The following is a 26,678-nucleotide window of genomic DNA, read 5'->3' as shown; positions in this document are numbered from 1 at the left end:
AGATTGCTCCTCTCTGTAACACACACGCTAATCTCACCCCCATGTCTCGCGCTCTCTTTCTCTCTCTCTCTCTCTCTTTCTCTCTCTCTTTCTCTCTCTCTCTTTCTCTCTGTCTGTCTGTCTGTCTGTCTGTCTGTCTGTCTGTCTGTCTGTCTGTCTGCCTCTCTCTCTCTCTCTCTCTCTCTCTCTCTCTCTCTCTCTCTCTCTCTCTCTCTCTCTCTCTCTCTCTCTCTCTCTCTCTCTCTCAATTCAATTCAATTCAATTCAATTCAATTGGCATGGGAAACATGTGTTAACATTGCCAAAGCAAGTGAGGAAGATAATGTATAATGTGAATATATAAAGTGAAATAAACAAAAAAAATTAACAGTAAACATTACACATACATAAGTTTCAAAACAATAAAGACATTACAAATGTCATATTATATATATATATATATATATATATATATATATATATATATATATGTACAGTGTTTTAACAATGTACAAATGGTTAAAGGACACAAGATAAAATAAATAAATAAAAATGAATGAATAAATATCTCTCTCTCTCTCTCTTTCTCAATTCTATTTCAATTTAATGGACTTTAATGGCTTGGGAAACATATGTTTACATTGCCAGAGCAAGTTAAGTAGATATTAAATATAGGTTATAATGGTGTTTGTTCTTCACAGGTTGCCTGGTTGCCCTTTTCTTGTGGCAACAGGTCACACATATTTCTGCTGTGATGGCACACTGTGGTAATTCTTTGTGGGTCTGTGTAATCTGAGGGAAGTATGTGTCTCTAATATGGTCGGCGGTTAGGAAGTGCAGCTCCGTTGCCACTTCATTTTGTGGGCAGTGAGCACATAGCCTGTCATCTCTTGAGAGCCAGGTCTGCCTACTGCGGCCTTTCTCAATAGCAAGGCTATGCTCACTGAGTCTGTACATTGTCAAAGATTTCCTTCATTTTGGGTCAGTCACAGTGGCAAGGTATTCTGCCACCATGGATTCTCTGTTTAGGCCAAATAGCATTTTAGTTTGCTCTGTTTTTTTGTTAACTCTTTCCAATGTGTCAAGTAATTGTATTTTTGTTTTCTCATTATTTGGTTGGGTCTAATTGTGTTGCTGTGTCTCTCTCTCTCCCTTTCGCTCTCTGTTTTCAATCACTCTCACATTCTCTCTCTGCCTCCCTCTCTCCTTCTCTCTGTCTCTTTTCAATCACTCTCACATTCTCTCTCCACCTCCCTCTCTCCCTTTCTCTCTCTCTTTTCAATCACTCTCACATTCTCTCTCCACCTCCCTCTCTCTCTTTCTCTCTCTCTTTTCAATCACTCTCACATTCTCTCTCCACCTCCCTCTCTTGCTCTCTTTTCAATCACTCTCATATTCTCTCTCCACCTCCCTCTCTCTTTCTCTTTGACCACACCTACATTTTCTCACTCTCACGTTCTCTCTCTCACATTCTCTCTCTCTCTTTTTCTCTCTCTCTGTTTCTATATATATATTTTTTCTCTCTATCTTTTCAATCACTCTCACATTCTCTCTCTCTCCCTCCCTAACTCTCTCTCTCCCTAACTCTCTCTCTCTCTCTCTCCCTCCCAACTATCTCCCTCCTGAACTCTCTCTCTTCCTAACTCTCTCACTCTCTCTCCCTCCCTAACTCTCTCTCCCTCTCTCTCTCTCTCTCTCCCTCCCTCTCTCTCTCTCTCTCTCTCTCTCCCTAACTCTCTCTCTCTCCCTCCCTAACTCTCTCTCTCCTTCTCTCTCTCCCTCCCTAACTCTCTCCTTCTCTCTCTCTCCCTAACTCTCTCTCTCTCCCCCTCTCTCTCTCTCCCTCCCTAACTCTCTCTCTCCCTCTCTCTCTTTTCAATCACTTATATTCTATCGCTCTCACTCTCTCGCTCTCTCTCTCTTTTTCTCTCTCTCCCTCTTTCTCTCACTCTCTCTGTGTTTTTCTCTCTTAGCAAGTCTTCCAGCCAGTGAGACAGCCTCTACCAACACGGAGAATATAGATGAGGAACACACTGATTGCTGTGCCGCCTGCTGGTAACACACACACACACACACACACACACACACACACACACACACACACACACACACACACACACACACACACACACACACACACACACACACACACACACACACACACACAAATACACAAACACACTGACTGCTTCATTATGAAAAGCTGTTTGGTTTGTAAAGCCTACTTGAATCTCTTTTCTGATTTTTGATCAAGCAATGCAACACTTTTGATAGATCAGCCCTCGCACCCCGTGTGACCTAGAGCCATTAAATGTTGTCCATGAGACCCTGTCCTCACCGGGAACAGATTTGGTTAATTAGTAGAAGTTAACCATTATGCATTTTCCATCAATTGGAATTTTGTGAAAAACACAACAAAAAAACGCTACTCCTCTGAAATGATCTTCGTAAAACTCCATGACGAAGGCCTGTAATAATAACAATCAAGTTTAGTACGTTGAACATAAAAATGGCCGCAACTGAACAATAAACATTCACTTGGGATCCGTCACAAATGTATATACATCAGTCACTGACATTCGTATTGTAACGAAACCCGGTACAATGTTTTCAAACAACGTGAAGACTCAACTCAACATTCATTCAACACCACTCAGTGGTCCATTGAAAATGGTCCAAAATAAACTCAGCAAAAAAAAAGAAAAGTCCCTTTTTCAGGACCCTGTCTTTCAAAGATAATTAGTAAAAAGCCAAATAACTTCACAGATCTTCATTGTAAAGGGTTTAAACACTGTTTCCCATGCTTGTTCAATGAACCATAAACAATTAATGAACATGCACCTGTGGAACGGTCGTTAAGACACTAACAGCTTACAGACAGTAGACATTTAAGGTCACAGTTTTGAAAACTTAGGACACTAAAGAGGCCTTTCTACTGACTCTGAAAAACACCAAAAGAAAGATGCCTAGGGTCTCTGCTCATCTGCGTGAACGTGTTTTAGGCATGCTGCAAGGAGGCATGAGGACTGCAGGCCAGGGCAATAAATTGCAGTGTCCGTACTGTGAGACACCTAAGACAGCGCTACAGGGAGACAAGACGGACAGCTGATCGTCCTCGCAGTGGCAGACCACGTGGTTTATCGTTGAAGGAATGAGCGTTACACCAAGGCCTGTACTCTGGAGCGGGATCGATTTGGAGGTGGAGGGTCCGTCATGGTCTGGCGCAGTGTGTCACAGCATCATCGGACTGAGCTTGTTGTCATTGCAGGCAGCCTCAACGCTGTGTGTTACAGGGAAGACATCCTCCTCCCTCATGTGGTACCCTTCCTGCAGGCTCATCCTGACATGACCCTCCAGCATGACAATGCCACCAGCCATACAGCTCGTTCTGTGTGTGATTTCCTGCAAGACAGGAATGTCAGTGTTCTGCCATGGCCAGCGAAGAGCCTGGATCTCAATCCCATTGTGCACATCTGGGAGGGCTAGGGCCATTCCCCCCAGAAATGTCTGGGAACTTGCAGGTGCCTTGGTGGAAGAGTGGGGTAACATCTCACAGCAAGAACTGGCAAATCTGGTGCAGTCCATGAGGAGGAGATGCCCTGCAGTACTTAATGCAGCTGGTGGCCACAGCAGAAACTGACTGTTACTTTTGATTTTGACCCCCCTTTGTTCTGGGACACATTATTCCATTTCTGTTAGTCACATGTCTGTGGAACTTGTTCAGTTTATGTCTCAGTTGTGGAATCTTGTTATGTTTGTACAAATATTTGCACATGTTAAATTTGCTGAAAATAAACACAGTTGACAGTGAGAGAACATTTATTTTTTTGCTGAGTTTACATCAAAAGCACATAATATTGCACGATCAGTTTGGTTTTAAGTTCTGATATTTGGCAAGCGTGTTAAATAGTACAGCAGGAACTCGTCCTAGGGGGATGTGGCCAATTTGTCCTGATGGTGGCACAGTGGGCACACAGCTGAACCCCGGCAATGCTGATTTCAGTTTGAATTATTATGGTTGTTGTTATGTCATTACGGTATCATTAAAACCTGCTGTTGTCTGGTCTGTCTCTTTGTCATGTTGATATCAGCGCTCGAATGATGAATAACAGCTGCTGGTGAGTCATCTCTGTCTCTGTCTGTCTCTTTCTCTCTCTCTCTCTGCCCGTCTCTGTCTCTCTCTCTGTCTCTCTCTCTGCCTCTGTCTCTGACTGTCTCTATCTGTCTCTCTCTGCCCCTGTCTCTCTCTCTCTGCCTCGGTCTGTCTCTGTCTCTCTCTCTCTCTCTCTGCCCGTCTCTGTCTCTCTCTCTGTCTCTCTCTCTGCCTCTGTCTGTCTCTATCTCTGCCTCTGTCTCTGACTGTCTCTATCTGTCTCTCTCTGCCCCTGTGTCTCTCTCTCTCTGCCTCGGTCTGTCTCTGTCTCTCTCTCTCTCTGCCTCGTTCTGTCTCTGTCTTTATCTCTGCCTCGGTCTGTCTCTGTCTCTCTCTCTGCCTCGGTCTGTCTCTCTCTCGGTCTGTCTCGGTCTCTCTCTCTGCCTTGATCTGTCTCTGTCTCTCTCTCTGCCTCGGTCTGTCTCTCTCTCTGCCTCGGTCTGTCTCTCTCTCGGTCTGTCTCTGTCTTTATCTCTGCCTCTGTCTGTCTCTGTCTCTCTCTCTGCCTCGGTGTGTCTCTCTCTCTGTCTGTCTCTGTCTCTCTCTCTGCCTTGATCTGTCTGTCTTTCTCACTGCATCTGCCTTTGGCTCTGTCTGTCTGTCTGTCTGTCTGTCTGTCTGTCTGTCTGTGTCTGACTCTGTCTCAGTCTGTCAGGGATGATCTGCCTTAATTGTGATAGTGCTACCAAGAGTCCAGAATGAATACCAATGTAATTAAAGGGGAATACATGCGTCTTTGTCAAACAGTCTCGTTTTAACATGATCTCCTGGTGTCCCATCTTTAGTCGAACGTTGCGGCGGTGGAACCGGGTGTGTCGGAGGAACTGCCGCGTGGCGGTGAAGTCGGTGACGTTCTATTGGTTGGTTCTGTTTCTGGTGTTCCTCAACACCATCTGCAGCGCCTCGGAACACTACGACCAGCCAGATTGGCTCACAGAGGTCCAGGGTAGGTAACACACACACACACACACACACACACACACACACACACACACACACACACACACACACACACACACACACACACACACACACACACACACACACACACACACACACACACACACACACACAGCTGAGTGGCTCTGAGCACATTTAATAAATTGGAAATCTTGGTGACGCTCCCTCCCTCCCCGTCTCTCACTCCCCGTCTCTCTCTCTCCCCTCCTTCCCTCCCTCCCCGTCTCTCCCTCCCCATCTCTCTCTCTCCCTCCCTCTCTCTCCCTCCCTCCCCCTCCCTCCTTCCCCGTTTCTCTCTCCCCTCCCTCCCTCCCTCCCTCCCCATCTCTCTCTCTCCCTCCCCGTCTCTCCCTCCCTCCCCGTCTCTATCTCTCCCCTCCCTCTCTCCCCTCCCTCCTTCCCTCCCCTCCCTCCATCCCCGTCTCTCTCCCTCCCTCCCTCCCCATCTCTCACTCCCCCGTCTCTCTCTCTCCCCTCCTTCCCTCCCTCCCCGTCTCTCCCTCCCCGTCTCTCTCTCTCCCCTCCCTCCCCGTCTCTCTCTCCCCTCCCTCCCTCCCCATCTCTCTCTCTCCCTCCCTCTCTCTCCCTCCCTCCCCTCCCTCCTTCCCCGTTTCTCTCTCCCCTCCCTCCCTCCCTCCCCATCTCTCTCTCTCCCTCCCCGTCTCTCCCTCCCTCCCCGTCTCTATCTCTCCCCTCCCTCTCTCCCCTCCCTCCCTCCCTCCCCTCCCTCCCTCCCCCGTCTCTCTCTCTCCCTCCCTCTCTCTCCCCTCCCTCCCTCCCTCCCCGTCCCTCCCTCCCTTCCTCCCCGTCTCTCTCTCTCTCTCCCTCCCTCCCTCACTCCCTCCCCCGTCTCTCTCTCTCTTCCCCCTCTCATCTCTCATCTCTCATCTCTTGTCCCTCCCTCCCTCCCTCCCTCTTTCTTTCTTTCTTTCTTTCTTTCTCTCACTCTTTCTTTCTTTCTCTCTCTCTCTCTTCCCCCTCTCATCTCTCATCTCTTGTCCCTCCCTCCCTCCCTCCCTCCCTCCCTCCCTCCCTCCCTCCCTCCCTCCCTCCCTCCCTCCCTCCCTCTTTCTTTCTTTCTTTCTTTCTCTCACTTTTTCTTTCTTTCTCTTTCTCTCTCTCTCTCTCTCTTCCCTCCCCTAGACATAGCCAACAAGGTTCTGCTGTCTCTGTTTACGGTGGAGATGCTGTTGAAGATGTACGCTCTGGGGACGTCTCAGACCGGCTACTTCAAGGCCTTTTTCAACCGTTTCGACTTCTTCGTGGTGTGCGGAGGCATCACGGAGACCACTCTGGTGGAGCTGGAGATCATGCCGCCTCTCGGCATCTCCGTGCTTCGCTGTGTCCGACTCCTCAGGATATTTAAAGTGACACGGTAGATATATATATTTATATATACATGCTGAGGGTTGTGGGGTGTGTGGTCTGTTGTTACAGCTCTGTGCTGCGCTGTGAAGGCCTGCTATTTACACTGTACTATTTTTGGTTGTGTGGTGTGGTGTTGTGAGAGTAACCTCTGTCTGTCTGTCTGTCTGTCTGTCTGTCTGTCTGTCTGTCTGTCTGTCTGTCTGTCTGTCTGTCTGTCTGTCTGTCTGTCTGTCTGTTCTGTCTGTCTGTGTGTTCTGTCTGTCTGTATGTCCCACCAGTTGTATTGTATTGTTGATAATAAATAACTACCGTCTCTCCGTTCTCTCTGTCCCTCTAGTCACTGGACAGCTCTGTCCAACCTGGTGGCCTCTCTGCTCAACTCGATGAAGTCTATCATGTCCCTTCTCCTCCTGCTCTTCCTTTTCCTGATCATCTTCGCTCTGCTGGGCATGCAGCTGTTCGGAGGGAAGTTCAATTTCGACGAGACCCAGACCAAGAGGAGCACCTTTGACACCTTCTCCCAAGCCCTGCTTACCTGCTTTCAGGTAACCTCACCTGACAAAAAGGCTTCATTATGCTTCGTAATGTATTAGAATGCTTCATAATGATTTGTAATGCTTCATACAATAAGACTACATGGAGGATGAGATCTGAACAAGGCTTAATTATGATTCATATGATGATTTGTTATGGTTCACGATGCATTTGTTTAAGTTAAAAATGATTCAAGATGCTCTCGTAATGCTTCACGATGCTTTATAATGCTTCACCATGCTTTGCAATACTTTGCAATGCTTCGTAATGTTTCATCGTGCTTTGTAATGCTTCACGGTGCTTCGTAATGCTTCATCGTGCTTCGTAATGCTTCACGTTGCTTCCCCATGCTTCATCATGCTTCATACTGCTTCGTGATGCTTCATCATGCTTTGCAATGCTTTGTAAAGCTTTATAAAGTAAGATTATACTGACAATGGGATCTGAACAAGGCTTCATAATGCTTCACAGTAGTGTTTCATGTTTGTTTTGAATAAGCATGTTGTTTCTCTCTCTGTTTCTCTATCTTTTTCTCTCTCTCTCTCTCTGTTTCTCTCTCTCTCTCTCTCTCTCTCTGTTTCTCTCTCTGTTTCTCTCTCTCTCTCTCTCTCTCTGTTTCTCTCTCTCTCTCTCTGTTTCTCTCTCTCTCTCTCTGTTTCTCTCTCTCTCTCTGTTTCTCTCTCTCTCTCTGTTTCTCTCTCTGTTTCTCTCTCTCTGTTTCTCTCTCTCTGTTTCTCTCTCTCTCTATTTCTCTCTCTCTCTCTCTGTTTCTCTCTCTCTCTCTGTGTTTCTCTCTCTCTGTTTCTCTCTCTCTCTCTGTTTCTCTCTCTCTCTCTGTTTCTCTCTCTCTCTCTGTTTCTCTCTCTCTCTCTGTTTCTCTCTCTGTTTCTCTCTCTCACTCTGTTTCTCTCTCTCTCTCTGTGTTTCTCTCTCTCTCTCTGTTTCTCTCTCACTCTCTGTTTCTCTCTCTCTCTCTGTTTCTCTCTCTCTCTCTCTGTTTCTCTCTCTCTGTTTCTCTCTTTCTGTTTCTCTCTCTCTCTCTGTTTCTCTCTCTCTCTGTTTCTCTCTCTCTCTGTGTTTCTCTCTCTCTCTCTGTTTCTCTCTCTCTGTGTGTTTCTCTCTCTCTCTCTGTTTCTCTCTCTCTCTCTGTTTCTCTCTCTCTGTCTCTGTTTCTCTGTTTCTCTCTCTCTCTGTTTCTCTCTCTCTCTGTGTTTCTCTCTCTCTCTCTGTTTCTCTCTCTCTCTGTGTGTTTCTCTCTCTCTCTCTGTTTCTCTCTCTCTGTGTTTCTCTCTCTCTCTGTTTCTCTCTCTCTCTCTGTTTCTCTCTCTCTGTTTCTGTTTCTCTCTCCCTCTCCGTCATGTCAGATTCTAACAGGTGAGGACTGGAACTTAGTGATGTATGACGGCATCATGGCATACGGAGGGCCCGTCTTCCCTGGCATGATCATCTGTATCTACTTTGTCATCCTCTTCATCTGTGGTAACTGTATCCTTTCACACAGACCAACATCATCATCATCATCATCATCATCATCATCATCATCATCATCATCATCATCATCGTCATCATCATCATCATCACAGGAATGGTGTTGTTTACTGTTTTAAATAGAGAGATAAAAAAAGGGGATATCTGATCACTGTTTTGGTTCTCTGTGTATTTCACCTTTTTGTCCAACTCATGTAATTAATATTACACATACACCCACCCACAGTACACATACACCCACCCACCCACAGTACACATACACCCACCCACAGTACACATACACACACCCACAGTACACATACACCCACCCACCCACAGTACACATACACCCACCCACAGTACACATACACCCACCCACCCACAGTACACATACACCCACCCACAGTACACATACACCCACCCACCCACAGTACACATACACCCACCCACAGTACACATACACCCACCCACAGTACACATACACCCACCCACAGTACACATACACCCACCCACCCACCCACAGTACACATACACCCACCCACCCACAGTACACATACACCCACCCACCCACAGTACACATACACCCACCCACAGTACACATACACCCACCCACAGTACACATACACCCACCCACCCACCCACAGTACACATACACCCACCCACCCACAGTACACATACACCCACCCACCCACAGTACACATACACCCACCCACCCACAGTACACATACACATACACCCACCCACAGTACACATACACCCACCCACAGTACACATACACCCACCCACCCACAGTACACATACACCCACCCACAGTACACATACACCCACCCACCCACAGTACACATACACCCACCCACCCACAGTACACATACACCCACCCACCCACAGTACACATACACCCACAGTACACATACACCCACCCACCCACAGTACACATACACCCACCCACAGTACACATACACCCACCCACAGTACACATACACCCCTCACAGTACACATACACCCACCCACAGTACACATACACCCACCCACAGTACACATTTACCCCTCACAGTACACATAGTCCCACCCACAGTACACATACTCCCACCCACAGTACACATACACCCACCCACAGTACACATACTCCCACCCACAGTACACATACTCCCACCCACAGTACACATACTCCCACCCACAGTACACATACACCCACCCACCCACAGTACACATACACCCACACACAGTACACATACACCCACCCACCCACAGTACACATACACCCACCCACAGTACACATACTCCCACCCACAGTACACATACACCCACCCACCCACAGTACACATACACTCACCCACAGTACACATACACCCACCCACCCACAGTACACATACACACACCCACCCACAGTACACATACACCCACCCACAGTACACATACACCCACCCACAGTACACATACACCCACCCACAGTACACATACACCCACCCACAGTACACATACACCCACCCACAGTACACATACACCCACCCACAGTACACATACACCCACCCACAGTACACATACACCCACCCACAGTACACATACACCCACCCACCCACAGTACACATACACCCACCCATAGTACACATAAACCCACCCACCCACAGTACACATACACCCACCCACCCACAGTACACATACACCCACCCACCCACAGTACACATACACCCACCCACAGTACACATACACCCACCCACAGTACACATACACCCACCCACCCATAGTACACATAAACCCACCCACAGTACACATACACCCACCCACCCACCCACAGTACACATACACCCACCCACAGTACACATACACCCACCCACAGTACACATACACCCACCCACAGTACACATACACCCACCCACAGTACACATACACCCAGCCATAGTACACATAAACCCACCCACAGTACACATACACCCACCCACCCACCCACCCACCCACAGTACACATACACCCACCCACAGTACACATACACCCACCCACAGTACACATACACCCACCCACAGTACACATACACCCACCCACAGTACACATACACCCACCCACAGTACACATACACCCACCCATAGTACACATACACCCACCCATAGTACACATAAACCCACCCACCCACAGTACACATACACCCACCCACCCACAGTACACATACACCCACCCACCCACAGTACACATACACCCACCCACAGTACACATACACCCACCCACAGTACACATACACCCACCCACCCATAGTACACATACACCCACCCATAGTACACATAAACCCACCCACCCACAGTACACATACACCCACCCACCCACAGTACACATACACCCACCCACCCACAGTACACATACACCCACCCACAGTACACATACACCCACCCACAGTACACATACACCCACCCACCCATAGTACACATACACCCACCCACAGTACACATACACCCACCCATAGTACACATACACCCACCCACCCACAGTACACATACACCCACCCACAGTACACATACACCCACCCACAGTACACATACACCCACCCACAGTACACATACACCCACCCACAGTACACATACACCCACCCACCCATAGTACACATAAACCCACCCACCCACAGTATACATATTTACGCCCACAGAACAGGCATTATACACCCTTAGTACTAGTATGACCCTTCTGTCTGTGTCTTCGTCCCTAACGGTCTGGTCAGATATCCTGCTGAATGTCTTCTTGGCTATCGCTGTGGACAACTTAGCAGGAGGAGACGGTGACACGAAGAAAGAGTAAGATTGGAGGGATAATAAATGAGAAAGGGCCTCGACAATACAAAAGAAACATGAAGGGGCTGTAATAGAGAAATCCGATGTTACATTTATTTCTTCTTCTTCTTCTACAGAGAGAAGAAAGAAGAGGGGGAAGCAAAGGAGGGGGAGGGAGAGAATGGAGAACTGAAGGTAATTATTATTATATTTACCTTTATTTACCTTCCCTTACATGGAGGACGCTGGGCCAATTGTGCGTGTTGGTGTAGTTGTTGGTGGTGTTGTTGTTGGTGGTGTTGTTGATGGTGTAGTTGTTGGTGTTGTTGTTGGTGTAGTTGTTGGTGGTGTTGTTGATGGTGTAGTTGTTGGTGGTGTTGTTGATGGTGTAGTTGTCGGTGGGGTAGTTGTTGGTGTAGTTGTTGATGGTGTTGTTGTTGGTGTTGTTGTTGATGGTGTTGTTGTTGATGGTGTAGTTGTTGGTGGTGTCGTTGTTGGTGTAGTTGTTGGTGGTGTTGTTGTTGGTGTTGTTGTTGATGGTGTAGTTGTTGTTGGTGTAGTTGTTGGTGGTGTTGTTGTTGGTGTAGTTGTTTGTGGTGTTGTTGATGGTGTAGTTGTTGGTGGTGTTGTTGTTGGTGTAGTTGTTGGTGTAGTTGTCGGTGGTGTTGTTGTTGGTGTAGTTGTTGGTGGTGTTGTTGTTGATGGTGTAGTTGCTGGTGTAGTTGTTGGTGGTGTCGTGGTTGGTGTAGTTGTTGGTGGTGTCGTTGATGATGGTGTTGGTGTAGTTGTTGGTGGTGTTGTTGGTGGTGTCATTGATGATCGTGTTGTTGTTGATGGTGGTGTCGTTGGTGGTGTAGGTTTTGGTGTTGTTGTAGTTGTTGGTGGTGTTGTTGGTGGTGTTGTTGTTGGTGGTGTTGTTGGTGGTGATGCGGGGGAGGGAGGGAGAGAATGGAGAACTGAAGGTAATTATTATTATATTTACCTTTATTTACCTTCCCTTACATGGAGGACGCTGGGCCAATTGTGCGCCATTAGTGTTGTTGTTGTTGGTGTAGTTGTTGTTGATGGTGTTGTTGTTGGTGGTGTTGTTGGTGGTGATGGGGGGGAGGGAGGGAGAGAATGGAGAACTGAAGGTAATTATTATTATATTTACCTTTATTTACCTTCCCTTACATGGAGGACGCTGGCCCAATTGTGCGCCATTAGTGTTGTTGGTGGTGGTGTTGTTGTTGATGGTGTTGTTGTTGTTGATGGTGTTGTTGTTGATGGTGGTGTTGTTGTTGATGGTGGTGTTGTTGTTGGTGTCGTTGGTGGTGTAGGTTTCGGTGTTGTTGTAGTTGTTGGTGGTGTTATTGTTGGCGGTGTAGTTGTTGGTGTTGTTGGTGGTGTTGTCATTGTTGTTGGTGTAATTGTTGGTGGTGTAGTTGTTGGTGGTGTTGTTGGTGTCGTTGTTGTCGTTGTTGGAGTGGTAGTTGTTGGTTGTGTTGATGGTGGCGGTGGTGTTGGTGTAGTTGTTGGTGGTGTAGTTGTTGGTTGTGTCGTTGTTGTCGTTGTTGGTGGTGTAGTTGTTGGTGGTGTTGATGGTGGCGGTGGTGTTGGTGTAGTTGTTGGTGGTGTAGTTGTTGGTTGTGTCGTTGTTGTCATTGTTGTGGGTGTAGTTGTTGGTGGTGTTGACGGTGGCGGTGGTGTTGGTGTAGTTGTTGGTGGTGTAGTTGTTGGTTGTGTTTTTTTGTCGTAGTTGGTGGTGTAGTTGTTGGTGGTGTTGATGGTGGTGTTGGTGTAGTTGTTGGTGGTGTAGTTGTTGGTTGTGTCGTTGTTGTCGTTGTTGGTGGTGTAGTTGTTGGTGGTGTTGATGGTGGCGGTGGGGTTGGTGTAGTTGTTGGTGGTGTAGTTGTTGGTTGTGTCGTTGTTGTCATTGTTGTGGGTGTAGTTGTTGGTGGTGTTGACGGTGGCGGTGGTGTTGGTGTAGTTGTTGGTGGTGTAGTTGTTGGTTGTGTCGTTGTTGTCGTTGTTGGGGGTGTAGTTGTTGGTGGTGTTGACGGTGGCGGTGGTGTTGGTGTAGTTGTTGGTGGTGTAGTTGTTGGTTGTGTCGTTGTTGTCGTTGTTGGTGATGTAGTTGTTGGTGGTGTTGATGGTGGCGGTGGTGTTGGTGTAGTTGTTGGTGGTGTAGTTGTTGGTTGTGTCATTGTTGTCGTTGTTGGGGGTGTAGTTGTTGGTGATGTTGACGGTGGCGGTGGTGTTGGTGTAGTTGTTGGTGTTGTAGTTGTTGGTGGTGTTGACGGTGGCGGTGGTGTTGGTGTAGTTGTTGGTGGTGTAGTTGTTGGTGGTGTTGACGGTGGCGGTGGTGTTGGTGTAGTTGTTGGGGGTGTAGTTGTTGGTGGTGTTGACGGTGGCTGTGGTGTTGGTGTAGTTGTTGGGGGTGTAGTTGTTGGTTGTGTCGTTGTTGTCGTTGTTGGGGGTGTAGTTGTTGGTGGTGTTGATGGTGGCGGTGGTGTTGGTGTAGTTGTTTCATACTGAATGTACTTGATCTACTCTTTTTCTCAGATTGACGTTGATGATGAGACTGAGTATGAGGAAGAGGAGGAGCCTGAACAGACAGAAGGTGAGGAGGAGCTTGCAATATTAGTACTATTATATATTATACTATCATATTATTTCATATAGCAGTACCCGAATACGTACAATATCTGACCACTTTGGTACAGTAGCTCTTTGGCATTTTATGATTTTATAAATGTTATGCAGTGTGTCCTGTGTCTTTGAAATAGCAGTTGTGTCTTTGAAATGTCCGTTGTGTGTCTTTGAAATGTCCGTTGTGTGTCTTTGAAATGTCCGTTGTGTGTCTTTGAAATGTCCGTTGTGTGTCTTTGAAATGTCCGTTGTGTCTTTGAAATGTCTGTTGTGTGTCTTTGAAATGTCTGTAAGCTACATTATTGTATTACTCACCTGGACAGGAGATGTAAATGAGTTATTTGTCTTAATCTAGTGCAATGCATACATCTAGTACAGGGCTCTCCATCCCTGTTCCTGAAGAGCTCCCCTCCTGGAGGTTTATACTCCATCCCTGTTCCTGAAGAGCTACCCTCCTGGAGGTTTATACTCCATCCCTGTTCCTGAAGAGCTACCCTCCTGGAGGTTTATACTCCATCCCTGTTCCTGAAGAGCTCCCCTCCTGGAGGTTTATTCTCCATCCCTGTTCCTGAAGAGCTCCCCTCCTGGAGGTTTATACTCCATCCCTGTTCCTGAAGAGCTCCCCTCCTGGAGGTTTATACTCCATCCCTGTTCCTGAAGAGCTCCCCTCCTGGAGGTTTATACTCCATCCCTGTTCCTGAAGAGCTCCCCTCCTGGAGGTTTATTCTCCATCCCTGTTCCTGAAGAGCTCCCCTCCTGGAGGTTTATACTCCATCCCTGTTCCTGAAGAGCTCCCCTCCTGGAGGTTTATACTCCATCCCTGTTCCTGAAGAGCTACCCTCCTGGAGGTTTATACTCCATCCCTGTTCCTGAAGAGCTCCCGTCCTGGAGGTTTATACTCCATCCCTGTTCCTGAAGAGCTCCCCTCCTGGAGGTTTATACTCCATCCCTGTTCCTGAAGAGCTCCCCTCCTGGAGGTTTATACTCCATCCCTGTTCCTGAAGAGCTACCTTCCTGGAGGTTTTCTCTCCAACCCCAGTTGTAACTAACCTGATTCAGCTTATCAACCAGCTTTATTGGAAACAAGGTGTACTAGAATAGTGTTGGAATGAAACCCTAGAGGACAGCAGCTCTCCGGGAACAGGGTTGGAGTTAAAACCTACAGGAAGGTAGCTCTCCAGGAACAGGGTTGGAGTTAAAACCTACAGGAAGGTAGCTCTAGGAACAGGGTTGGAGTTAAAACCTACAGGAGGGTAGCTCTCCAGGAACAGGGTTGGAGTTAAAACCTACAGGAGGGTCTCTCTCCAGGAACAGGGTTGGCGTTAAAACTTACAGGAGGGTATCTCTCCAGGAACAGGGTTGGAGTTAAAACCTACAGGAGGGTATCTCTCCAGGAATAGGGTTGGAGTTAAAACCTACAGGAGGGTATCTCTCCAGGAACAGGGTTGGAGTTAAAACCTACAGAAAGGTAGCTCTCCAGGAACAGGGTTGGAGAGCCATGAAATAGTTAATCTAGTATAATGCATAAATCTATTGCAATGCATCACATTTCTTGTGAGATTTTATGTTTTAATTGTACGTGATCCCTGTCAAAACAAAAGGTGAGGAGCATGCAACAGAAGGAGGTGAGGAGCATGCAGTAGTAGGTGAGGAGCATGCAGTAGTAGGTGAGGATGCGTCCTTCAGACCAGGGTCAAATGCATAGTTCAAATACTTTCAATATTTGTGTGCTTTGGTTTATTTGTTCAGACAGTATGGAACCAGTGGTCCTAACAGTCTGAACTCGGCAAGCTTAATCAAGCACACCTCAGAAAATATGCATTTGATCCAAGTCTGTTCATCAATCCAACCACATCGGCCTGAGCCGATGTGAAATGACTAGCTAGTTAGCGATGCGCGCTAGTGGCATTCAGTCTGTGATGTTATCCACTACGAGACTTTGTAATAGTTGTTTCCATTGCTCTGTAAAGACCGTGATCTTTGTGAAGTGACAGTTAACGATGCTAGATGGTGGACAGTTGATGTGTTCAGATGGTCCCTGGTTCAAGCCTGCGTTTGGGGGCAAAAGGCGGGACAGAAGTAATGCTGTTGACCCAAGTCTGTTTATCCATCCTAGCATATACTGTACACTTTCTGGGGGAAAAAGGAACCCAAAATGGTTCTTTGGCTGTCCGTGTATGACAACCATTTTGGGTTCCAGGGAGAACCCTCTGTGTAAAGGGTGCTACCTGGAACCCAAAAGGGTTCTACCTGGAAACCAAAAGGGTTCTAACTGGAACTAAAAGGGTGCTACATGGAACCAAAAGGGTTCTACCTGGAATCCAAAAGGGTTCTAACTGGAACTAAAAGGGTGCTACATGGAACCAAAAGGGTTCTAACTGGAACTAAAAGGGTGCTACATGGAACCAAAAGGGTTCTACCTGGAATCCAAAAGGGTTCTAACTGGAACTAAAACAGTTTTGCCTATAGGGACAGTCGAAGAACCCTTTTGAAACCTTTTTTCCTGAGAGTTTAAGGCTATTCCAGTTTATTAAGGCTATTCCAGAATTCTCCTCTGTAACCCCAGGACTGCAGAAGGGCTTTGGTGTCACACAGCCCACGGAGCACACCACGTCGTTTCAACGTGGCCATTGTGATGATATTTGGTAGAGACCTCGACCAATGACATTTCAACCTTTTTTTCACCCCACTCAAAAAGTCAGCCAGAAGTTTGTTGAATTCCCAATGACAATTTAAGTCAAATTTTATTTGAAACATGTACCGAATACAACAGGTGAAATACCGTGAAATGCTTACTGACAAGCCCTTAACCAACAATGAAATTCAAGAAATAGACGTAAGAAAATATTTACTGAATAAACTGATGTGAAAATGTAATAAAAAGATACACAATAAAATAACAATAATGAGGCTTTATACAGGGGGTACAGATACCGAGTCAATATACCGGGGTACAGCTTAGTCAAGGTAATTGAGGTACTTTGTACATGTAGGTATGGGTTAAGTGACTATGATAATAAACAGCTTAGTCAAGGTAATTGAGGTCATTTGTACATGTAGGTATGGGTTAAGTGACTATGCATAGATAATAAACAGGTTAGTCAAGGTAATTGAGGTCATTTGTACATGTAGGTATGGGTAAAGTGACTATGATAATAAACAGGTTAGTCAAGGTAATTGAGGTCATTTGTACATGTAGGTAGGGGTTAAGTGACTATGATAATAAACAGGTTAGTCAAGGTAATTGAGGTCATTTGTACATGTAGGTATGGGTTAAGTGACTATGCATAGATAATAAACAGGTTAGTCAAGGTAATTGAGGTCATTTGTACATGTAGGTATGGGTAAAGTGACTATGATAATAAACAGGTTAGTCAAGGTAATTGAGGTCATTTGTACATGTAGGTAGGGGTTAAGTGACTATGATAATAAACAGGTTAGTCAAGGTAATTGAGGTCATTTGTACATGTAGGTATGGGTTAAGTGACTATAATATTAAACAGGTTAGTCAAGGTAATTGAGGTACTTTGTACATGTAGGTATGGGTTAAGTGACTATGATAATAAACAGGTTAGTCAAGGTAATTGAGGTCATTTGTACATGTAGGTATGGGTAAAGTGACTGATAATAAACAGGTTAGTCAAGGTAATTGAGGTCATTTGTACATGTAGGTAGGGGTTAAGTGACTATGATAATAAACAGGTTAGTCAAGGTAATTGAGGTCATTTGTACATGTAGGTATGGGTTAAGTGACTATAATATTAAACAGGTTAGTCAAGGTAATTGAGGTACTTTGTACATGTAGGTATGGGTAAAGTGACTATGATAATAAACAGGTTAGTCGAGGTAATTGAGGTCATTTGTACATGTAGGTATGGGTTAAGTGACTATGCATAGATAATAAACAGGTTAGTCAAGGTAATTGAGGTCATTTGTACATGTAGGTAGGGGTAAAGTGACTATGATAATAAACAGGTTAGTCAAGGTAATTGAGGTCATTTGTACATGTAGGTATGGGTTAAGTGACTATGATAATAAACAGGTTAGTCAAGGTAATTGAGGTACTTTGTACATGTAGGTAGGGGTAAAGTGACTATGATAATAAACAGGTTAGTCAAGGTAATTGAGGTCAATTGTACATGTAGGTAGGGGTAAAGTGACTATGCATAGATAATAAACAGGTTAGTCAAGGTAATTGAGGTAATTTGTACATGTAGGTATGGGTTAAGTGACTATGATAATAAGCAGTTTAGTCAAGGTAATTGAGGTACTTTGTACATGTAGGTAGGGGTAAAGTGACTATGCATAGATAATAAACAGGTTAGTCAAGGTAATTGAGGTCATTTGTACATGTAGGTATGGGTAAAGTGACTATGATAATAAACAGGTTAGTCGAGGTAATTGAGGTAATTTGTACATGTAGGTAGGGGTAAAGTGACTATGATAATAAACAGGTTAGTCAAGGTAATTGAGGTCAATTGTACATGTAGGTATGGGTAAAGTGACTATGATAATAAACAGGTTAGTCAAGGTAATTGAGGTCATTTGTACATGTAGGTAGGGGTAAAGTGACTATGATAATAAACAGGTTAGTCGAGGTAATTGAGGTAATTTGTACATGTAGGTAGGGGTAAAGTGACTATAATATTAAACAGGTTAGTCAAGGTAATTGAGGTAATTTGTACATGTAGGTAGGGGTAAAGTGACTATAATATTAAACAGGTTAGTCAAGGTAATTGAGGTCATTTGTACATGTAGGTAGGGGTAAAGTGACTATAATAATAAACAGGTTAGTCGAGGTAATTGAGGTCATTTGTACATGTAGGTAGGGTTAAGTGCCTACGATAATAAACAGGTTAGTCAAGGTAATTGAGGTCATTTGTACATGTAGGTATGGGTTAAGTGACTACGATAATAAACAGGTTAGTCAAGGTAATTGAGGTAAATTATACATGTAGGTATGGGTAAAGTGACTATGTATAGATAATAAACAGAGAGTAGCAGCAGTGTAAAAACAAAGGGGGTGGTCATTATAAATAGTCCCGGTGGCCATTTTATTAATTGTTCTGCAGTCTTATGGCTTGGGGATAAAATATGTTAATAAGGAACTGTTTGGACCTAGACTTGGCTCCGGTACCGCTTGCTGTGAGGTAGCAGAGAGAACAGTCTATGACTTGGGTGACTGGAGTCTTTGACATTTTCTGGGGGCTTCCTCTGACACCGCCTGGTATATATGTCCTGGATGGCAGGAAGCTTGGCCCCCCGGTGATGTACTGGGCCGTACGCACTACCCTCTGTAGTGTCTTGCCGTCGGATGCCAAGCAGTTTCCATATCAGGCGGTGATTCAACCAGTTAGGATGCTCTCGATGGTGCAGCTGTGTAACTTTTTGAGGATCTGAGGACCCATGCCAAATCTTTTCAGTCTCCTGAGGGGGAGTATATACAGTGCCAGTCAAACGTTTGGAAACACCGACTCATTCAAGAGTTTTTCTTTATTCTTTTTCATTTTCTACGTTAAAGAATAATAGTGAAGACATCAAAACTGTGAAATAGCACATATGGAATCATGTAGTAACCAAAAAAGTGTTAAACAAATCAAAATATATTTTAGATTCTTCAAAGTAGCCACCCTTTGCCTTGATGACAGCTTTGCAAACTCTTGGCATTCTCTCAACCAGTTGCATGAGAAATGTTTTTCCTACAGTCTTGAAGGAGTTCCCACATATGCTGAGCACTTGTTGGCTGCTTTTTCTTCACCCTGTGGTCTAACTCAGCCCAAACCGTCTCAATTGGGTTGAGGTCGGGTGATTGTGGAGGCCAGGTCATCTGATGCAGCACTCCATCACTATCCTTGGTCAAATAGCCCTTACACAGTCTGGAGGTGTGTTTTGGTCCTGTTGAAAAACATGATAGTCCCACTAAGAGCAAACCAGATTGGATGGCGTATCGCTGCAGAATGCTTTGGTAGCCATGCTGGTTAAGTGTGTCTTGAATTCTAAATAAATCACTGACGGTGTCAACAGCACAGCACCCCCACACCATAACATCTCCTCCTCCATGCTTCATGGTGGGAACTACACATGTGGAGATCATCCGTTCACCCACACCCCGTCTCACAAAGACAGTGTTAGGAACCAAAAATTGTACATTTGGACTCGTCAGACCGAAGGACTGATTTCCACCGGTCTAATGTCCATTGCTCATATTTCTTGGCCCAAGCAAGTCTCTTCTTATTATTGGTGTCCTTTAGTAGTTGTTTCTTTGCAGCAATTCATCCATGAAGGCCTGATTCACGCAGTCTCCTCTGAACAGTTGATGTTGAGATGTCTCTTACTCTGTGAAGCATTTATTTGGACTGCAATCTGAAGTGCAATTAACTTTAATGAACTTATCCTCTGCAGCAGAGGTAACTCTCAGTCTTCCTTTCCTGTGGCAGTCCTTATGAGAGCCGTTTTCATCATAGCACTCGATGATTTTTGCAACTGCACTTGAAGAAACTTTAAAAGTACTTGAACTTATCTGGATTGACTGACCATCATGTCTTAAGATTGTGACCAAGAAAATTCCAATGCGAACATACGTGGGTCAAGCAAAAAGGTTTTATATGTAGGTATCAGTATTTTGTCTCCCCTATAACCCAACTTCTTATCTTAAGGAGTTTTGTTTACACACCCCTTGACAGTGGTTTACCAACTAGCTGACGAATTGTCACAAGGCACCCAGACCTCTTCACGCAAATGACGGGGATTTGGCCCTGTTGTTGGGGAAACAGTAAACACATCCAGTTCAAGATAAGTCATCTTTGTTCAGAAGCTCTTTTTGGTCATAGGAGATGGTAGCAGCAACAATATGTGTAACGGCGTTCTTCGTTTGTCGAAAGAGAGTCGGACCGAAATGCAGCGTGGTGGTTACTCATGTCTTTAATGAAAGAAATGACGATACATGAAATAACTTATAAATACAAAAAAAAACCTATACAGCCTGTCTGGTGAAACTAACAGCTCTGGCAGCTCCTTGCAGACTGGCAGCTCCTTGCAGACTGGCAGCTCCTTGCAGACTGGCAGCTCCATGCAGACTGGCAACTCCATGCAGACTGGCAGCTCCATGCAGACTGGCAGCTCTGGCTGCTCCAAGCAGACTGACAGCTCTGGCTGCTCCATGCAGACTGGCAGCTCTGGCTGCTCCATGCAGACTGGCAGCTCTGGCTGCTCCATGCAGACAGGCAGCTCTGGCTGCTCCATGCAGACTGACAACTCTGGCTGCTCCATGCAGACTGGCAGCTCTGGCTGCTCCATGCAGACTGGCAGCTCTGGCTACTCCATGCAGACTGGCAGCTCTGGCTGCGCTAAACGGGCAGGAGACTCCGGCAACGCTGTAGAGGCGGAAGGCTCTGGCAACGCTAAACAGGCGGGAGACTCCGGCAGCGCAGGAGAGGAGGAAGGCTCCAACACACGCTGAACAGGCGGGAGGCTACGGCAGCGCAGGAGAGGCGAGGCGCACTGTAGGTATGATGCGTGGTGCTGGCACTGATGGTACTGGGCCGAGGACACGCACAGGAAGCCTGGTGCGGGGAGCTGCCACCGGAGGGCTGGTGTGTGGAGGTGGCACAGGATGGGCTAGACGGTGAAGGCGTACTGGAGATCTTGAGAGCAGTGTTGGCACAGGACGTGTCATGCTAGGGATGTGCACAGGAGGCCTGGTGCATGAGGCTGGCACCAACTTCACCAGCCGACTAACACGCACCTCAGGACGTGTATGGAGCGCTGACCCAGGTGCCATCAAATCCCTGACACGTTCCGTCGGGCGAATTCCATGCAAAAAGCACCAACACAGCACCTCCACATTTCTCTCTCCTCCAATTTCCCCATTAACTCCTTCACAGTCTCTGCTTCGCTCACCTCCAACACCGGTTCTGGTCTCCTCCTTGGCTCCTCACGATAAACAGGGAGAGTTGGCTCAGGTCTGTCTCCTGACTCAGCCACTCTCCCTCTGAGCCCCCCCCCCAATACATTTTTGGGGCTGATTCACGGGCTTTCCTCTGCGCCGTCGTGATTGCCTCTCCAACTCCATTCTCCTATAGCCCTCTTCGCACTGCTCCAGCGAATCCCAGGCGGGCTCCGGCACTCTCTCTGGGTCGACCTCCCACCTGTCTATTTCATCCCACGTCGTATACTCCATGCTTCTGCTGTCCATAACGACCTCCCTTCGCCGCTCCTGCTGTCGCTGCCTGTTGACACGCTGCTCGGTCCGTGTGTGGTGGGTGATTCTGTAACGGCGTTCTTCGTTTGTCGAAAGAGAGTCGGACCGAAATGCAGCATGGTGGTTACTCATGTCTTTAATGAAAGAAATGACGATACACGAAATAACTTATAAATACAAAAAAAAACAAACGGAACGTGAAAAAACCTATACAGCCTGTCTGGTGAAACACTAACACAGAGACAGGAACAATCACCCACAAACTACACAGTGAAACCCAGGCTACCTAAATACGGTTCCCCATCAGAGACAACAAGAATCACCTGACTCTGATTGAGAACCGCCTCAGGCAGCCAAGCCTAAACTAGACACACCCCTAATCAACCACAATCCCAATGCCTACAAAAAAAACAATACGACAACACAATAAACCCATGTTACACCCTGGCCTGAACAAATAAATAACGAACACACAAAATACAATGACCAAGGCGTGACATTATGTACAAAATAAAATGCAAAAAAACCCTACAAAAATATATAAATAAATAGCAAAAAAAAAAATTGTAGCGCGTAAAACGGCAGCCATTTCCAGTTCTATCAATATGCTTTCAACCATCTAAAATCACAACAACATTAAAATGGGAATACAATGTCAGATATTTTGTATTTATACAACAACTTAATGTGTTATCGCTGTGCTTCATCTAATAGCAAAACCAAATGACCTGGATTACAGATGAGATCACATTAAAAGTACACGGTGTAAGTGATCAATGCTGTTGGAGATTCTTCAGATTGTTATAGTAATGCTGAAGATCTCCACAGACCTGTAACCTTTGCAAGCTATCTTGAACATGCACACTTTCTGTGATTACAGAAGACATTTATAGCTGCAGTAACATCAAAATGTTCCCCCCAAAAAATGTATTATTGATATTGTTGGATTCACGTCTTTATCTCAAACAAAAAGCGTAGAATGTGGTTCATTCAAGTCTCAATCAAAAGTTAAAGAATTAGGACAAATTAAAAAAAACTTTAAATTTAAATCAATTTAAATATAGTTTGATTTGATTTAGTCCGATTCTTTAACCTTTGATTGAGATGTGAATTAACCACATTTTACGTTGATACATTTTTGCAAATATAATGTATTTTCCGAGTAGACTCCATGTCACAATACATTGATAAATTACGTTGAATCAACCAGTTTGTTGATTCAACGTAATCATTCGGGAAGGGCATCATTATTTTTTAAGATGGATGGAAATAGAGTTAAATAGAGAGACACAGTGTGATTACGCCATTCACACTCGTGACACCCCGACCCAGTGACTCAGTCATTTAGATCAAACTGAATGTTGCTCAGATCAGTGTTTCCTCAACCCTCTCCTCAGAACCCCCAGCCAGTCCAACCCTCTCCTCAGAACCCCCAGCCAGTCCAACCCTCTCCTCAGAACCCCCAGCCAGTCCAACCCTCTCCTCAGAACCCCCAGCCAGTCCAACCCTCTCCTCAGAACCCCCAGCCAGTCCAACCCTCTCCTCAGAACCCCCAGCCAGTCCAACCTTCTCCTCAGAACCCCCAGCCAGTCCAACCTTCTCCTCAGAACCCCCAGCCAGTCCAACCCTCTCCTCAGAAGCCCCAGCCAGTCCAACCTTCTCCTCAGAAGCCCCAGCTTTTGAACTCTGCATAGTTGGGAAAGGGCTAGAAAGTAAACATTTCATGGTAAAGTCTACACCTGTTGTATTTGGCATGTTGAGTAAAGTAACAAATCGCAAGGGCTTAGTGATGAGTGATTAGTTGACCAGTTGACCAGGTGAATCGGTTGAATCAGGTGTCCAGGTGAATCAGTTGAATCAGGTGATCATGTGAATCAGGTGAATCAGTTGAATCAGGTGAATCAGGTGAATCAGGTGAAACAGGTGTCCAGGTGAATCAGTTGAATCAGGTGATCATGTGAATCAGGTGAATCAGTTGAATCAGGTGAATCAGGTGAATCAGGTGTCCAGGTGAATCAGTTGAATCAGGTGATCATGTGAATCAGGTGAATCAGTTGAATCAGGTGAATAAGGTGAATCAGGTGTCCAGGTGAATCAGTTGAATCAGGTGATCATGTGAATCAGGTGAATCAGTTGAATCAGGTGAATCAGGTGAATCAGGTGAATCAGGTGTCCAGGTGAATCAGTTGAATCAGGTGATCATGTGAATCAGGTGAATCAGTTGAATCAGTTGAATCAGGTGAGCTTGGACTGGAAGTACTGTAACATGTAAAATATGTGGAACTGGCTGGAGGTTCTGGTGGAGAGGTTTAGGAAACACTGGATGATATCAGGTGGCTGTTTGTCGGACAGACTATGTGTTTCTCTCTCTCAGAGGCGGCAGTAGGCATCCAGCTGAACGTAGCAGACATCCTCCCTCCCAAGGAGAAGGTTACACCAATCCCAGAGGGCAGCGCCTTCTTCTGTCTCAGCAAGACCAACCCGTGAGTCTCGTACAAATGCTCTAAACTAATCGACTATTTATTGAGTTTATACTAGAGGACTATTACTGTTATACTATAGTAATACTACTATTATACTAGAGGACTACACCTATTATACTATAGTAATACTACTATTATACTATAGTAATACTACTATTATACCATAGTAATACTACTATTATACTAGAGGACTACTACTAGTATACTATAGTAATACTACTATTATACTATAGTAATACTACTATTATACTAGAGGACTACTACTAGTATACTATAGTAATACTACTATTATACTATAGTAATACTACTATTATACTAGAGGACTACTACTATTATACTATAGTAATACTTCTATTATACTATAGTAATATTGCTATTATACTAGAGGACTACTACTATTATACTATAGTAATACTACTATTATACTATAGTAATACTACTATTATACTAGAGGACTACTACTATTATACTATAGTAATACTACTATTATACTATAGTAATACTACTATTATACTAGAGGACTACTACTATTATACTATAGTAATACTTCTATTATACTAAAGTAATATTACTATTATACTAGAGGACTACTACTATTATACTATAGTAATACTACTATTATACGAGTGGGCTACTACTATTATACTATAGTAATACTACTATTATACTATAGTAATACTACTATTATACTAGAGGACTACTACTATTACACTATAGTAATACTACTATTATACTATAGTAATACTGCTATTATACTAGAGGACTACTACTATTATACTATAGTAATACTTCTATTATACTAAAGTAATATTACTATTATACTAGAGGACTACTACTATTATACTATAGTAATACTACTATTATACTATAGTAATACTACTATTATACTATAGTAATACTACTATTATACTATAGGACTACTACTATTATACTATAGTAATACTACTATTATACTAGAGGACTACTACTATTATACTATAGTAATACTACTATTATACTAAAGTAATACTACTATTATACTATAGTAATACTACTATTATACTATAGTAATACTACTATTATACTATAGTAATACTACAATTATACTAGAGGACTACTACTATTATACTATAGTAATACTACTATTATACTATAGTAATACTACTATTATACTATAGTAATACTACTATTATACTATAGTAATATTACTATTATACTAGAGGACTACTACTATTATACTATAGTAATACTTCTATTATACTATAGTAATATTACTATTATACGAGTGGGCTACTACTATTATACTATAGTAATACTATTATATACTAGAGGACCACTAAAATAAATGTGCATCTGACGAATAGTGAGCAGCGACGTTTTTTCCTTTTCTGAAGCTTATTTAAATATCAAAAAGTAATATTTAGACAATTAGGTTTGATCCCAGCTCTTCTGTTTAAGTTGAAACTGTGCTAGCCCACTGAGCTAAAGCCTAGTCATTATCTTTGGGAGCTAACACACGTCTTCAGGTCTTCGGTAAGGTTTCTTATAGAGGTCTTCAAATTATTATTATTGTTATTGTTTGTTTGTTTCTTCAGGATCCGTCGTGGTTGCCACTTCCTGATCCACCACCACATCTTCTGCAATCTCATCCTGGTCTTCATCATCCTCAGCAGCTGCTCTTTGGCCGCAGAGGATCCCATCAGAGCACACTCCTTCAGGAACAATGTAAGTTACACACTCCTTTAGGAACAATGTGAGTTACACACTCCTTCAGTAACAATGTAAGTTACACACTCCTTCAGGAAAAATGTGAGTTATACACTCCTTCAGGAACAATGTGAGTTACACACTCCTTTAGGAACAATGTGAGTTACACACTCCTTCAGGAACAATGTGAGTTACACACTCCTTCAGGAACAATGTGAGTTACACACTCCTTCAGGAACAATGTAAGTTACACACTCCTTCAGGAACAATGTAAGTTACACACTCCTTCAGGAACAATGTAAGTTACACACTCCTTCAGGAACAATGTATGTTACACACTCCTTTAGGAACAATGTGAGTTACACACTCCTTTAGGAACAATGTAAGTTACACACTCCTTCAGGAACAATGTAAGTTACACACTCCTTCAGGAACAATGTAAGTTACACACTCCTTCAGGAACA

At 44.6% G+C, this 26,678-nt stretch overlaps 1 protein-coding gene across 1 annotated transcript in view; it reads left to right on the top strand.

Annotated features, from left to right (window-relative positions):
* Positions 1-26,678, top strand: part of cacna1fb (calcium channel, voltage-dependent, L type, alpha 1F subunit) — a 184,695-nt gene that overhangs the window by 91,884 nt on the left and 66,133 nt on the right. Inside the window, exons 12-22 of the mRNA XM_064922017.1 lie at positions 1,953-2,034; positions 4,071-4,097; positions 4,918-5,078; positions 6,236-6,467; positions 6,798-7,005; positions 8,359-8,479; positions 11,166-11,238; positions 11,352-11,409; positions 13,759-13,816; positions 24,420-24,528; positions 26,103-26,232. Coding sequence (XP_064778089.1) covers positions 1,953-2,034; positions 4,071-4,097; positions 4,918-5,078; positions 6,236-6,467; positions 6,798-7,005; positions 8,359-8,479; positions 11,166-11,238; positions 11,352-11,409; positions 13,759-13,816; positions 24,420-24,528; positions 26,103-26,232 — 1,259 coding nt within the window. The remainder of the gene's footprint in view (positions 1-1,952; positions 2,035-4,070; positions 4,098-4,917; positions 5,079-6,235; positions 6,468-6,797; positions 7,006-8,358; positions 8,480-11,165; positions 11,239-11,351; positions 11,410-13,758; positions 13,817-24,419; positions 24,529-26,102; positions 26,233-26,678) is intronic.

The sequence above is a fragment of the Oncorhynchus masou genome, chromosome 18 (genome assembly GCF_036934945.1).
Source record: "Oncorhynchus masou masou isolate Uvic2021 chromosome 18, UVic_Omas_1.1, whole genome shotgun sequence".
Lineage (NCBI taxonomy): Eukaryota > Metazoa > Chordata > Actinopteri > Salmoniformes > Salmonidae > Oncorhynchus > Oncorhynchus masou.
Note: the sequence above shows the minus strand (reverse complement) of the source record. Positions and strands in the feature narration are given on the sequence as shown.